This window comes from Salvelinus alpinus, chromosome 3 (assembly GCF_045679555.1).
Source record: "Salvelinus alpinus chromosome 3, SLU_Salpinus.1, whole genome shotgun sequence".
In the NCBI taxonomy this organism is placed as follows: domain Eukaryota; kingdom Metazoa; phylum Chordata; class Actinopteri; order Salmoniformes; family Salmonidae; genus Salvelinus; species Salvelinus alpinus.
This window is the reverse complement of record NC_092088.1, coordinates 89,527,245-89,543,762: the sequence shown is the minus strand read 5'-3', so window position 1 is coordinate 89,543,762 and position 16,518 is coordinate 89,527,245. Positions and strand designations below refer to the sequence as shown.

Genomic DNA, 16,518 nt, shown 5'->3' with positions numbered 1-16,518 from the left:
CGTGATGGTTGAGGGCCAGATTGGGAATTTAGCCAGGACACCGGGGTTAACACCCCTACTCTTACAATAAGTGCCATGGGATCTTTAATGACCTCAGAGAGTCCGGACACCCGTTTAACGTCCCATCCGAAAGACGGCACCCTACACAGAGCAGTGTCCCCAATCACTGCCCTGGGGCATTGGGATCTTTGTTTAGACCTGAGGAAGGAGTGCCTCCTACTGGCCCTCCAACACCACTTCCAGCAGCATCTGGTCTCCCATCCAGGGACTGACCAGGACCAACCCTGCTTAGCTTCAGAAGCAAGCCAGCAGTGGTATGCAGGGTGGTATGTTTAACACATTTAATTTCTTGTAAAAGTGAGGTGAGCAAGCAAAGAAAAAAACGTTTGTTAAATTACAATTGCAAATGCAACCTTAGTTCAACACCTATAGTACGTAATCAATACATTTTAGCCTCTTGAAGACGTTACAAGTGGCATAGTTCAGCCATTATGCGAGAGGAAGTTAATTCTATATTTTGCTATAATGAATTTAAACGTTTAACAAGCTCAAATAAAACAATATATACAAACCCAAAATGACCTGGGTGTTTGTCATATACACATTTCCACCTTAAAAGAAAATACTAATTGGGTGCCGCATTAAAATTGCCATGGTAACAAGATGCCAGCTGCAACATCATCTGCTGGATAGAACAACTTGGATTGTTGATTTAGGATGGATTTTACTGTGGGGAGTGAATGCTCTCTCCTTCAAATATTCAACAAAATGACCTTGTTAAAATTCAAAGTAAACAAAAACCAGTAGTCACTTTTATTATTGCACTACAGTAGCTATTATTTATAGTAGCCTAGCTAGCTACTAAGATCGTAATACACTTTTGATGTGATTAATTACAGGTGTTTTCTGAGCAAAAAAATCTAAATATGTATATATATATTTTGGATTTTTTATTTTATTATAATTGTTGAACATAAAAGCAAATCAGCTCTAAGTGATTTAATTTTTTAAAATCTGTTCCAAAGTATTCCCACGCATAATAGAGAGCTATATGTGATTGTATACAAATATAAGCAAGGTTTGAAATGATTATATTTTTGTCAAATATTATATCTGTTTGGGCTTCTTATGGTCAATTTGCAGTCTACAAATGATTTGTTATTATGTTCCGGCCCCCTGACCAGCCGCACAATAAAAAATTGTCCCGTGCTGAATCAAGTTAATGATCGCTGCCCTGTGAAAACAGAGCGATGAAGCACCGGTCTGTTCCAAAATTTGAGCCACACAAAAGTACAGTATTGTAGCGACCCGCACAGACAGCTGTGTGTTATGTGTTAGGCTAGGAGGTGGTTGTGTTGTACTGACCAGTACCCGGTGTTCGCGGGGTCCGACATGTCAATCAACCTGCTATCTGCCAATCACGGGAATGCCTGGAATGTTCTGATGCCGGGCATCCTGGTGGTTGGCGGAGTGGCGTGGAGGGGGGTTGGGCAGGGGGGTGGAGCATTGGAAGTTAAGACCAGGTTCAGCCTTTGTTCTCTCTCTCTTACGTCTGGGCTTCACAAGAGAAGGTCACGATTGGCTTGTGGGTTATCTGTCATCTATTTGGCGTGTGCTACGGCCCAAACAGTAGCCTGTGTAAAGTTGGTTTAATAAACCGTCAATTCGCAAACTCAAGCCTCTGTCTGGACAATTGTTCATTTATGATCTAGTCAGGTCATTACATTGGTGTCAGAAGTAAAAACGTTGATACAAGTTAGCCAGCTAGCTAGCTGACTTATGTGGCTAGCTACCGTAGGTGAGAACGGGGATTGAAAATGCTTCGAGGGAATCCGAAAGTGAAGGTGGAGGTAGGGGACGATTATGGCCAAGGAGGTGCGTGTGAATGGACGTCGGGGGTTCTGTCTGAGGAGATCGCCAGGGCGTCGGAGCGCAGAGGCCGCTTGAGGGAGGACGTTAGAGCGATGGCGGCTGAAGCGGGCATGAGTGCTTCGTCGACTGTATTTCGCGCGGATTCTGGTGGGCGGACCGAAGTGGTGACGTCGACGCGGCGTGACGAGGAATCTGGGGCTCAGGATGTAAACAAACATGGCGGCGCCCAGTTCCCGGCTGCGTCCGTATCTGTTAAGACCCCGAAGTATTCCGGTAAGGCGGATTGGGAAGCTTTTCATGCTCAGTTTGAACTGTTAGCTCATTTTAGGGGGTGGTCGGATGAAGAAAGGGCACTGCAGTTGGCTTTATGCCTCACGGATGAAGCTCTGGCCTGTTTGATATTGATTAGCCCCGAGGACAGGCATGATTATGGTGCTTTAGTGGGAGCACTGAGGAGGCGCTATGGACAGTGTGTACAGCCCGGGCTACTGCGCTCCGAACTGAGTAATAGACGCAGGCAGCCTGGAGAGCCTCTACGGGTGCTAGCTAATGACATTGAGAGCCTCTCTCGGCGGGCATATGCTCACATGCCCCCCTCCGTGCAGAGCGAGCTAGCACGGGACCAGTTCATACAGGCGCTCTCTCCTACGGAGCTGCGCATACAGACCCAGCTGGCTCATCCTGAGTCATTGCAGACAGCCTTGGAGATGGCTTTGGAGAGGGAGCTGGTGTGGGCTGGGGCTTCAGCTGGGGCTTTGGTGGGGGTGCAGGGAGACACACCCTCTGTGCGAGCTGGGGGGCAGAGCAGCCCGGAGCCGGAAAAGCCTGCTTGGGTGGCCGAAATGACAAAACTCATTCGTGCTGTGTCGCTACAGGCGGCACGAAACACACGCCCTGGTCCCAGGGTCTGCTGGGGTTGTGGCCAGCCAGGCCATCTGCGCCGAGATTGCCCCATGTCCCCCAGAGCTCAGGGAAACGGCTCGGGGTCCGCATAGACCGGGTAGTGCGGACCCCTGGCTTTCTATCCCAACCACCATCATCTTCAGGAGGAGCCCACCGGCACAGACGGGGAAGCAAGGCTCCACTTCCCCCAGAAGCAGACGAGGGCAAGCGGATGGAGCCTGTTGTTGTGGTGGGCCGGACCTGTGTTGGGGACTTTTGTCATGTCCCTGTCACTGTGGAGGGGGTGCCCTGCTCCGCCCTGGTGGACACTGGGTCCACAGTAACCCTGGTGAGGCCAGATATTGTGCCAGGTTGGACTCAGTGTGAGCCTACAACTGTGCAGCTCCGCACAGTCACAGGTGAGCTGGCACCCATTAAAGGGAAGGGAATAATGACTCTGACAGTAGGGGGCAGGACTGTGCGTCATCCTGTGTGGGTGGCGGCTGTGCAGGACCCTTGTATCCTGGGGTTGGACTTTCTTAGGAGCACAGGCTGCCAGTTAGACCTAAATAGGGGCACACTGAGCTTCCAGGGAGGGACGGAAGTCACCATGGCCCCCCCTAATGTCACATTCACTCAACCCAACAAACCCTTTACTCCAACAGTTAAAGCAGCAGAGACTCATGGCTGCGCCCCCTCCCCCACAGCTGTGTGTGACTTTTCCCCAGTCCCCCTGTCACCTACGGCGGTGTGTTACATTCCCCCAGCTACCTCCATGACACAGCCCTCTGTGAGCCCGGGCCGCACCCCCCCAGCCCAGCTACCCCAGATGGGAGAGGAGAGGACACTGTCTGCAGTGAGGGAGATATGGGGGAGGAACTGTGTTGGTCTTGACCCCGAGCAGCAGGAACGGTTGTGGCAGTTGCTGTTTGAATTCAGAGACAGCTTTGCGTTGAGTGAGGAAGAGGTGGGTCAGACTCATCTGGTGCAACATGAGATCGACACAGGTGATGCTCGACCCATCAAGATGCGTCACCGCCGTATCCCGCTGGCACGCCAGGAGGCGGCAGACAAGGCTGTGTTGGAGATGCAGCGGGCAGACTTCATTGAGCCCTCAGACAGCCCCTGGGCGGCGCCAGTCGTCATGGTTCCGAAGAAGGGGGGCAAGCTGAGGTTCTGTGCGGACTACAGGCGGCTGAATGAGGTAACCAGGAAGGACTCATACCCCATACCACGTATCGATGAGTCGCTGGACCTGGTTAGGGGGTCCTCCTGGTTCTCCTCACTAGACCTCCGCAGTGGCTACTGGCAGGTGCCCCTCTCCCCAGAGGCCAGAGCCAAAACTGCGTTCTCCACTAACAGAGGACACTGGCAGTTCAAGGTCCTGTGCTTTGGCCTGTGCAACGCTCCAGCTACTTTTGAGCGTTTGATGGACAGGGTGCTGGATGGCATCCCCCGACAGCAGTGTCTGGTATACCTCGATGACATCCTGGCCCATGGCAGCTCCTTCCAGTCAGCCCTGGGGGCGCTACGGCGTGTGCTGGAGAGGGTGGCTGCCGCAGGTCTGAAGCTCCACCCCGAGAAGTGCCACTTCATGAGGAGAGAGGTGTCCTTCTTGGGCCACCGAGTGGGGAAGGAGGGGATCAGCACCATGGAGGACAAGGTAGGGGCTGTCAGAGACTGGCCCACCCCCACCAACCAGCGTCAGCTGAAGAGCTTCCTGGGCCTGGCCTCGTACTACAGGAGGTTTGTACGGGGCTTCTCAAGCGTTGCTGCTCCACTGAACCGCCTGCTGCCGAAGGACAAGGCTTTCACTTGGACAGTGGAGTGTGAGGAGGCGTTCAACACCCTCAAACGTGCACTGATCGAGGCCCCCGTGCTCGCCCCCCCTGACCTCACCTTGCCCTTTATCCTGGACACAGACGCGAGCAATGTGGGCATGGGTGGGGTGCTGGCCCAGGTGGGGCCAGAGGGGGAGAGAGTGGTGGCGTACTTCAGCAAAACATTTGACAAACATGAGCGCCGCTACTGTGTCACCCGGCGGGAGCTCTTGGCTGTTGTGGCTTCCGTCAAACACTTCAAGTACTACCTGGGTGGTCTGCCCTTTACTGTAAGGACTGACCACTCTGCTCTCCAGTGGCTCATGTCTTTCAGAGAGCCAGAGGGGCAGGTGGCACGCTGGTTGGAGGAGCTTCAGCCGTATGACTTCACGGTGGTGCACAGGGCAGGGGCACGCCACTCCAACGCCGACGCCATGTCCCGTCGGCCCTGTACTGCAGACGGCTGCCGCCACTGTGAACGGAGAGAGGGACGGGAGAGAGAGCTGCGGGCAGAGGAGGGTGTCTGTGCCACAGTGTGTCGGGCGAGCGGGCCTGTCTGCTGTGAGCTGCAGACTGTCGACGTGGCTGAATGGCGGCAGCAGCAGGGACGGGACACAGACCTACAGCCAGTGCTACAGTGGGTAGAGGCGCAGGTGAGGCCACCATGGGAAGAGGTGACAGCGCTCTCACTCGCGACCAAAGGGTTGTGGTCGAAGTTTGAGAGACTGCGGCTGGCTGATGGCGTGCTACAGCGGGCATGGAAGGAGTCAGCTACGGGAGAGGAGAGGTGGCAGGTGGTGGTCCCAAAAGCATTGCGGGAGGCTGTGCTCCAGAGTACTCATGGGGGGGTGGGGACTGGACACTTTGGGGTCACAAAAACACTGCGCCGTCTCCGTCAGGGCTTCTACTGGGGGCAGCACAAGAGGGATGTGGAGGACTTTTGTCGCCGCTGTGACAACTGCACAGCGAGAAAGGGCCCCCCAGGCCGCTCTCATGCTCAGCTCCAACAGTTCCCAGTGGGGGCTCCCATGGAGAGGGTGGGAGTGGATGTAGCTGGGCCGTTCCCCACCACAGACAGTGGAAACCGCTGGGTGCTCACGGCCATGGACTATTTCACAAAATGGCCCGAGGCCTATGCTCTGCCTGACCAGGAGGCAGAGACTATCGTCGACGCCCTGACAGCGGGGATGTTCAGCAGGTTTGGAGCTGCAGAGTCCATCCACAGCGACCAAGGCAGAAACTTTGAGTCCCGTGTGTTCGCCACCATGTGTGAGAGGCTGGGTCTGCACAAGACCCGCACTACTCCTCTCCATCCTCAAAGTGATGGCCTTGTGGAGCGCTTCAACAAAACGCTTGGACAGCAGCTGGCCATCGTCTCTTCCAAACACCAGCGTGACTGGGACAAGCACCTGCCTATGGTCCTCATGGCATGCCGCTCCGCTGTCCAAGACTCCACCTCCTGCACGCCTGCCCTCCTCATGCTGGGGAGAGAGATCCGCACCCCTGCGGAGATGGCGTTTGGTCGGCCCCTGGATAGCCCTCATGTTCCTCCGGGGCCGGAGTATGCCCGGAGACTCCAGGACCGCCTGGAGACAGCCCACACCTTCGCCAGAGAGCAGCTGGTGAATGCAGGTGTGAGGCAGAAAAGGAACTATGACGTGCACACCCGGGGAAGGCACTTTGTGGCTGGGGAGCTGGTCTGGGTCTACAGCCCCCTAAGGAAAAAAGGCAGATGCCCCAAGTTGGACAGTCACTGGGTGGGACCCTGCAGTGTCCTGGAGAGGGTAGGGGAGGTTGTGTACCGGGTGCAGCTTCCTCCCAGGGGGAGAAAGGTGGCACTGCACCGGGACAGGTTAGCCCCATACAGAGGGGCCTCTTCTCCCCAAACCCCAGGAACCCCCACAATTCCCCTCTCTGGCAATGACATTCTCCAGGCACCCACCCTCAGGTGCCGCAGACAAGGCTCCAGACAGCCCACTCCCCCTGTCTCCCCCCCTGTGTCACCGCGTGGTTCCCCAGAGCCACGGACTGTATTACCCGTTCCCGCTTCCTTGTCCCCCATATCCCTGCCTTCATCCCCTGGTTCCCAGAGGGGCACTCTGCGACCATCACGGCCACGCAGGCAAAGGAGACCTCCGGGTCGCTTCAGAGACTTTGTTTGTTCCCTCGGGGACGAGGGACTTTGTGGTGGGGGGGCTGTGTAGCGACCCGCACAGACAGCTGTGTGTTATGTGTTAGGCTAGGAGGTGGTTGTGTTGTACTGACCAGTACCCGGTGTTCGCGGGGTCCGACATGTCAATCAACCTGCTATCTGCCAATCACGGGAATGCCTGGAATGTTCTGATGCCGGGCATCCTGGTGGTTGGCGGAGTGGCGTGGAGGGGGGTTGGGCAGGGGGGTGGAGCATTGGAAGTTAAGACCAGGTTCAGCCTTTGTTCTCTCTCTCTTACGTCTGGGCTTCACAAGAGAAGGTCACGATTGGCTTGTGGGTTATCTGTCATCTATTTGGCGTGTGCTACGGCCCAAACAGTAGCCTGTGTAAAGTTGGTTTAATAAACCGTCAATTCGCAAACTCAAGCCTCTGTCTGGACAATTGTTCATTTATGATCTAGTCAGGTCATTACAGTATGTAGAACTAGTGGAACTGTAGAAAACGGTTGTACTATTATAACCTTAATGTAACAGATATGTGATGATAATGAAAACAAACACAGCAGACTGTCTTCAGTAGTTTATTACACTAAATGATAGAGGGGTCTTTCTGGGGTGGGTTAAGAGGTATGACAGAAGCATATTGGAGGCAGATAGATGATGTAACACAGGAGAGGGGAGTGTTCTGTCCTTCCAGTAAAAGGACTCGACCAAGGTCTTCTCAGTCAGTCACTATTGTGCTGCTGCTTCCCTCTGCTGGAGAGGAAGTGAAACATTCAGTCATAAGTTCCGTGGTGACGTTTCCCCTATGTACAGATCTAGGATCCTCTTCCAGCTCCCCCAACGCATAACCTTAACCAATAGTAGGAAACATTACGAAACTGACCCGAGATCAACGTCTAGGGGCAACTTCATCCTAAACCCAGTCACACTCAATACTGTAATGTTATCGATACAGTAATAACAATGAGGTTAGCTGGTCACAATGTGATGAAAAAGTTTTACATACAGCAAAGTAAAAAGATTTTTAAAAAATGGTGTGGTTAAAGGGCGACTTTGGGTACGAAAAACTGTCCGTCTCCGCCTCTTTTTGATTTGATTTGATTCGTTCTAAATTTTCAAGCAGAAATGGGTTGGACTTTTGGTGGTTCATGGATGTGTCAATGCGCGCCTCGACCCACGTAGCTAGTTCATTAGCTAAGCTAGGCAATTTAGCTACCCGGTAATTCTTGCAGTATGTAAAAAATAAAATAAATCTTCCAGTATGTGGTGACTTCATTTCACAGGATTTGTTTTTGGACGGAGGCTGTAGAGATCGGTTAGAAATTGCACTTCCGTAGCCAAATTCAACAATTATGTTTTGTTTTTAAGCATTAAATGACCTGGTATGATGGTGCATTGATCAGTTATACAGTTTAAATTCGTTATTTGTGAGTTTTTGCCCAAAGTCGACCTTTAAAGATTGATGTTTACTACACATAGTAATGTGGTGGTGTCTGTATCTTTGTTGAGAGATCAGCATCATCTGGTACAACAGACAGAGGAGACACCAACACTGACCTGTGTGGTCACCTGTAGAGCTAGTGAGCTGTAGACCACATTATCATCTGGTTCTGCTGACTACAGAGGAGGAACAGGGAGAGAGGTGAACAGGGACACTTCTGTCATGATATAATGACATTTATAATGGTGATACTGAGAACATGTTTACTAAACAATCAACCAATCCATACTTTTATTAAAGTACCTCAATATGAAGCTGTGGCTAGAATAATAATGATAATAACCCCAGTGGGAATAATAATAATAATACGAATAATAATAATAATAACCACTGGGAATAATAATACCAATAATAGTAATAATAATAATACCAATAGTAATAATAATAGTAATATTTGTAATAATAATATTATTATTAATAATAATACTAGTAATACCAGTAATAGTAATATTAATATTAGTAATAATAATAGTAATACTATTAATATTAGTAATAATAGTAATAATACGTAATATTAGTAATAATAATAATACTAATAATAGCATTAGTAATAATAATAATAACCACAGTGGGAATACATCTGTAGACTATTATGTTTCAGATGTGTTTTGTCCTTTTCTCATCGTTGAAACAATATTATATGTATAAAAAAATTGTAAAATAAATGTAATTATATCATTCTTACCTTGGTCTGTAACTTTTGCTGGGTCTTCCTCTTTAGGACGACAGTACTGTACGTTACATCATCATTGTCAGGAAATGGGTCCTGCTGGTACAGAGACACACACCGACTATGTACTGTATGGAAATGACTATATCAAGAATAGAAAGGCACATACATGTATGATTGAAAAGACAAGATGAGCGTAGTCTACCGCTGAGGTGATTATTGGCTGGTTCTCGGCTTTATTGTCTTCTGAAATAGAGAGGGAGATATTAATGTCCCCTGAGTTACAATGGACTCAGTTACATTTCATGTCACTTCAACACCACCTGTCTCCTCAGAGCTAAATGAAGGTGTACTGTACGTACATGCCATAATGTATGCAAAATTCATTCTATTGTATATTCCAACATTAATATATTGTCATATATATATATTTTTTTAAATACGTACTATGCTTTCTCCACATCTTCCATGTTACTAGGATACCAGCTGTCAGCACCACCAACATGCCCAGAGAGATGAGTAGGACTTTCACATCTATGGACCTGATGGATGGCATACTGTATAAGAACTTTAAAATAGATCATTATGAATTCATAATTTGTTAAAAAGTAATAATTAGTTGTTTGCAGCTATTCACGTGTGGATCTTCACCGTGCAATTAAAGATATGATATTATTACTATTGAGATTATTACTATACAAATAAGGTGTATTTTAACTTTGTTATGATAGGGGGCAGCATTTTCACTTTTGGATGAATTGCGTGCCCATAGTGAACTGCCTCCTACTCTGTCCCAGATGCTAATATATGCATATTATTATTACTATTGGATATAAAACACTCCGAAGTTTCTAAAACTGTTTGAATGATGTCTGTGAGTATAACAGAACTCATATGGCAGGCAAAAAACTGAGAAAAATCCAAACAGGAAGTGAGAATTGTGAGACTGGTCAATGTTCAACTCATCGCCGATTCAATTCCCTGTAAGATATGGATCTGTTTGCACTTCCTACGCCTTCCACTAGATGTCAACAGTCTGTAGAACGTAGAATGAAGCCTCTAGTGTGATGTGGGGCCGGATGGGAGGTGTTTCAGTCATTGGTCTGGCAGAATGCCAGTTCCTGGTCACGCGCTTTCCTCATGATATCGCCTTGCGTTCCATAACTTCTACAGACATGAAGGAATGCTCCGGTTGGAACGTTATTGGATATATATGACAACAACATCCTGAAGATTGATTCTCTACTTAGTTTGACCAGTTTATTCGACCTGTTTTATAAGTTTTCGTCCGAGTTTGCCTGCATCTGCGCGAGCATTTGGACATGTGCACTAAACATGCTAGCAAAAGTAGCTACTTAGACATAAGTAATGGACATTATCGAACAAAACAACAAATTTTGTGGAACTACGATTCCTGGGAGTGCATTCTGATGAAGATGATCAAAGGTAAGGGAAAATTTATGATGTAATTTCGTATTTCTGTTGACTCCAACATGGCAGAGAAATGTTGTTTTTATCTGAGCGCCCTCTCAGATTATTGCATGGTGTGCTTTTTACGTATTTAAAAAAAAATCTGACACAGCGGTTGCATTAAGAACAAGTGTATCTTTAATTCTATGTAAAACATGTATCTTTCATCAAAGTTTATGATGAGTATTTCTGTTATTTGACGTGGCTCTCTGCAATTTCTCCGGATATTTTGGAGGCATTTCTGAAACATGGCACCAATGTAAACCGAGATTTGTGGATATAAATATGCACATTATCAAACAAAACATAAATGTATTGTGTAACATGATGTCCCATGAGTGTCATCTGATGAAGATCATCAAAGGTTAGTGATTCATTTTATCTCTATTTCTGCTTTTTGTGACTACTATCTTTTGCTGGGAAAATGGCTGTGTTTTTCTGTGGCTATATACTGAGCTAACATAATTGTTTGGTGTGCTTTCCCCCGTAAATCCTTTTTGAAATCAGACATGTTGGCTGGATTCACAACATGTGTAGCTTTAATTTGGTGTCTTTCATGTGTGATTTCATGAAAGATTGATTTTTATAGTAATATATTTTAATTTGGCGCACTACATTTTCTCTGGCTTTTGGCCAAGTGGGATGCTACCGTCCCACATATCCCAGAGAAGTTAAGTATTTAACCTTTTTTCGACAGTGTGTGAGTCTCTATCTCTTCCAGTATTCTTATTCTGATTCCTACGCACCTGGAACAGACACTTTCAGTAGTAAGGACCTTAGAGTGCAGACGGCCTCTGATCATATAAGTGTACAACTTAATAATGCAAATGAGAGAGTGAGAATAACACCAACATTGCTGCTACTTCTCACAGGGCAACCACAGAGATGTTCTTCTACCCAAGAGGAAATGGTAAGCAATGTTGGTTAAATCTTAACGTTGTTTCAACGTCATTTCTCAACGTATTGTGGAGAGGAATCTACGTAAAAAATACATTGGGTTTGAAAAAAGTCATCAACTAGTACTGTTTTCAGCTCATTTCAACTAACGTTAAAAACATTGAAATTAGGGTCAAACGTGAATTTAAATACATTGACTTAATCTGACTAACAGGTTGTTACATCAATCTATTTTCAACATAATCATCAGAACTATGTTTGTTGGAATTGCGTAGAAAATATTCAACTGGGTGGTTGAAATTATGTTGAATTTTAGATTTGATTAGACATATTTTATTTAACCTTGTTTCAATGTTGATAGTAAAATGGTATGCTTCAATAAACGTCATTGTTTCAATGTCATGCTATTAACCTAAATAAAGAGGTGGCGCAGCGGTCTAAGGCACTGCATCTCAGTGCTAGAGACATCACTACAGACCCTGGTTTGATCCTGGGCTGTAACACAAACGGCCGTGCTCGGGAGTCCCATAGGGCGGCGTACAATTGGCCCAGCGTCGTCCGGGTTAGGGGAGGGTTGGACTGAGATAGGCCGTCATTATAAAATAAGAATTTGTTCTTAACTGACTTGCCTAGTTAAATAAATTATTATCCAACAATTCCGGCCTATACAGTGACTCCTACTGGTATATGATGGGTAATGCACATCAGAGACAACTAGTCTACCATCCAGATGCCTTTCTCTTTGTACCCTGCTTAGCTTTGAAAACAAGCTGTGCTCAACTCAGCTAAATAGTCATGTCAACACGTTGATCAGTTTCCACACTCATTTGCATAGACTACCAACATAACATGAAATAGTTGAAAGTAACTCCTCTAACTTTTCTTACACAAGCTGTACGTGAAAGTAAATCCAGAGTGAGATTGGGTTTATGTAGGCTACACTGACATCTGATTAGCCCAACAACAAACACCATAATTTCAACGTGAAGCTAGGTATGCTATCATTCCTCCATGGTTGATTGTATCTTTGGAAGTTTATAAACTTGAAGAGATAATATGATTACTGTTGAAATTACGTTAATTTTATGTGTGCAACATGACCTTGCAAATGAGAGATTGAGAATAAGACCAGAATTGCTGCTACTTCTCACAAGGCAACCACAGAGATGTTGTACCCAAGAGGACGTGATAACAGTCTCTATATGCATTTAAGGAGGGTGTTAGGTTATCTTTAACCATTGTAGTGTATGATGGAATTGTAATGTTTCCCTGTGTTCATATTATCTAACAACATGTGGGATAATACAGCTGAAGGAGTGAAAATAACCTCTGGTGGACTTCCTCCATGTTCCCCTCAGCTCCTTGACTTGTGTTGTCAGTCTGAACAGACCCAGCAGTTGGAGAGGCAGAGGGTTGTTGAGTGGTTGGATCTTGGGTTGCTGTGAGGTTAAACAACAATATCATCAATGAAGTTAATGGTAAACCAGATAGTCAGGTTGTATAGCAACATCACATTCATAGTTAATATTACAGTCAGTTCCAGATGATGCCAGTGGATAAAACAAAGTGAATCATATTGATCATAAAGTATGTGATTGATCTACTAACATGAGGACATCTTAGAGGTTCTCTGTGTTGCAGTTTGTTGACTGACAGTGATGTGAACAGGCATCTCTAGTTCTCCCACTCTACACCAATACCAGTCAGTGTTCTCCATCTTCAGTCCACTCATAGTCACTGTTAAGGCTTTTCTGTTGTTGGCTTCACTTGTCCAATTTAATGTCACTGATGTTCCATGTAAAGTCCCAGAATACCACATCACACAATCACCACCCATCCTGCACCACTTCATATCTCCAGAGTTACTATAGTAACAATGGACAGTGACACTCCCTCCTTCTACTCCAGTCACTTCCTGTTGTTCCACATAGAGTTCTGGAGTACCTGAACACAGAGGTAAAAAACAAGAATTCAGAGAACAGAAAAGTGCTTTTACAACAGGCTCATTAAAGCTGCAATCTGTGATTGATACATCTATTTTTTGTCTTTTAAATTCATAATAATTATATATTGCCATTGATTCTTGAAGAATGTAACTTTCCTCCCAAGCTTAGTTCTGTCACTCCATCATGACCCAAAATAAACTCAGCAAAAAATGAAACGTCCTCTCACTGTTGTTAGGATCTTATTTTTCAGAGTAAATAACTCAAGGACACTAGAGAAGCTTTAACCAAGTTTCATTCTTTCCCAAAGGTTCTGTACAGCTGTAATCAGACAACTCAACAGTTCTTCAATCCAGATATACTGTATATATCCCACTTAAGACACTCCTCCTTCTCTCCAATCCTTACATCTTATAGTTTAACAGGAAAATAGTAACAAGATACCAAACCCGTATTACTCCCTTCAGGGAGTTTGTCCTGACCTTCTGACCTCAACCTCATCCACAGATGTCCATCAGTCTTTCCTGTATCAACACGGTGCTCTCCTCTTGTCACCCAACACATTCCACAGCTCTCTGTCTTTCTACAGAGACCCAGTCTATTTCACTCCTTAATATTCTATGCTTCTTCTCTATCATTTATTTAATATCTCAATGTTCAAAATGTCGAATCCAACACTGTCAACTGCGTTTATTTTCAGCAAACTTGCCGGTGATGTCTGGTGAGGACCTGTCTTACAACAGGCCTACAAGCCCTCAGTCCAGCCTCTCTCAGCCTATTGCGGACAGTCTAAGCACTGATGCAGGGATTGTGAGCTCCTGGTGTAACTCGGGCAGTTGTTGTTGCCATCCTGTACCTGTCCTTGCAGGTGTGATGTTCGGATGTACCGTTCCTGTGCAGGTGTTGTTACACATGGTCTGCCACTGTGAGGACAATCATCTGTCCTTACTGTCCTCTCTCCCTGTAGCGCTGTCTTAGGCATCTCACAGTACGGGCATTGCAATTTATTGCCCTGGCCACATCTGCAGTCCTTATGCCTCCTTGCAGCATGCCTAAGGCACGTTCACTCAGATGAGCAGGGACCCTGGGCATCTTTCTTTTGGTGTTTTTCAGAGTCACTAGAAAGGCCTCTTTAGTGTCCTAAGTTTTCATAACTGTGACCTTAATTGCCTACCGTCTGTAAGCTGTTAGTGTCTTAATGACCGTTCCACAGGTGCATGTTCATTAATTGCTTATGGTTCATTGAACAAGCATGGGAAACGGTGTTTAAACCCTTTACATTGAAAATCTGTGAAGTTATTTGAATTTTAACTAATTATCTTTGAAAGACGAGGTCCTGAAAAAGGGACATTTCTTTTTTTGCTGAGTTTATAATCTTGTTTTACCTACATGTACAGTATAGATCTGTCTATGAAATTCAGAGTGGTTACACATTTCTCATTTCATTTGTTGTAATAGGCTATTTATAACTGCGTTATTGTTTTGCATTTGACATTGCAGGTTTACAGGCCACTCCATAGGACATTGCTAGGACTAGATACAAGCAGTGAAGAGATCTTACCTGGAGTGACAGATAGGTTGAACTGTTGTATCATGATATCTGGTCCTCTATTGATCTCCACAACACACCTGTAATTCTCAGAGTCCCATGACGTCAGGTCAGTCATGGTCACAGTGAAGATTCTCTTGTTGATGTCATCAGAGATTGAGGTCTTACCACTGCTCTTAGGATGGTCAGTGCGTACTACATAAGAACATACAGCCCAACCTAATCCTTTACACCAGTATTTCACATGGTTGATGTGATTCAGATCATAGCGACATGGGAAGGTGATGGAGCCTCCTGTCTGCACAGACACATGCCCCACTGTGGACACATCGACACAAAACACATTTAAATTAGAGTTAACATTTAATAGAATCTTTACAGAGGGAAAATGTAAAAATCACATCGCTCCAACACTTTAAAACAGCTTGTTCATGATTCTGATTGATTATACAGTGTTTAAAGTGAATTGACTCAGGGGACTTCACCCTTAATTCATAGAAATGTTACCCTTACCTGCTGAGAGTCTGTAGAAGATGAGGAGGAGGAGGAGGAGGGAGAGATGAAGAGCCATGAGAGTTAGAATCTGCCTGTTACGTTAAATGTGTCGAGGACCAAGGCACCAGCGAGAACTACTACTTCCTAGTGTTCACAGACCTCACTTTAACTCTCTTCCTGCTTCTGTTTGTGTGTACATGCCCCCCTCAGTGGAAGATAGTAGACTAGTTTAAGGCCAAGACCTCACTTTAAACCAGGTTCATGGTTCAGGCTTCCCACAACCCGGTCTGATGTGATTTTACGTTCAACAGAACACTCTCTGTCTCTCGCCTCCTTCTATACAGGAAATGTACAGCAAAAGTGTGAAAGTTACAGTAGCTCAGAATTCTGCAAGCTTCAGCTAAACTCATTCCATGATGTCATGTTAAATGCTGAGCTATACGTTCTGTTATTGGCTCCAACACAGCAAACTACTTCAGATACATCAGAATTTCTCACTCAAACTCACAGACAGAGCTCACATCATGTTGTGACAAATTATCTTGAGAGCAATAAAATATCTTTCAAAACATTCATTACTTTTTATTTGTTATTGCTTTCATTACTATTTTCACACATATGTGGTAAAATTTCACAACTTTACTTCACAACTCAAAACAGATCATCACGCAGGCTATTGTTACAAAACTTTGAGCACTTTTTCAATTGAGTACAACACAAAATGACACAGTAACTTTTTCACCAAACCTAATCAGTGTTTCATCTAGAAATACCTTTAAAATAAAGTAATTGCCTTTCACAATGCAATTCTTTCAATACTTTTCATATGATTCTCTTCTCATTCGTTTAAATACATTTGACCATCACATAACCCACGTCGCTTAATGGTTAATCACTTAACCGTTTGGTAAACCTATAGATTTTAATCTGGTTGGTCTACTACATATGGATTTTGAGAACTACAGAAATAAATGCGTGTTTGTATAGTATAAACATCTAAATGACAAGAATAATACATCATAGCCATACATAATGACTATTCGTGATTGCTCATTGATTTCACATAGTGGTAAATACAATTGGTCAACATATAAAAGGGTGTGTGTGAACACTTTCTTTGAACATGGAGCAGATAGAGAGGAAGGGAGAGGAAGAAATCAAAGAGCTTGTGGACAAGGGGCCCTTCAGAGAGGTCAAAAAGGTGGGCATGGACCCCATCAAAGAGGTCAAAGAGGTAGGTATCTAATGAAGTCCGGCCATTTTTG

The 16,518-nt window shown here is 45.6% G+C and overlaps 1 protein-coding gene across 1 annotated transcript; it reads right to left on the bottom strand.

The window, feature by feature from the left end:
• Positions 1-7,293: 7,293 nt before the first annotated feature.
• On the bottom strand, positions 7,294-15,401 carry LOC139569772 (polymeric immunoglobulin receptor-like). The gene is given in 10 exon segments (XM_071391142.1): positions 7,294-7,448; positions 7,450-7,481; positions 8,286-8,345; positions 8,915-8,995; positions 9,105-9,145; positions 9,347-9,441; positions 12,594-12,705; positions 12,875-13,210; positions 14,771-15,076; positions 15,272-15,401. Coding segments are annotated over 10 exon segments (1,224 nt in total). The 5' UTR covers positions 15,330-15,401; the 3' UTR covers positions 7,294-7,345.
• Between the last annotated feature and the right edge of the window lie 1,117 nt (positions 15,402-16,518).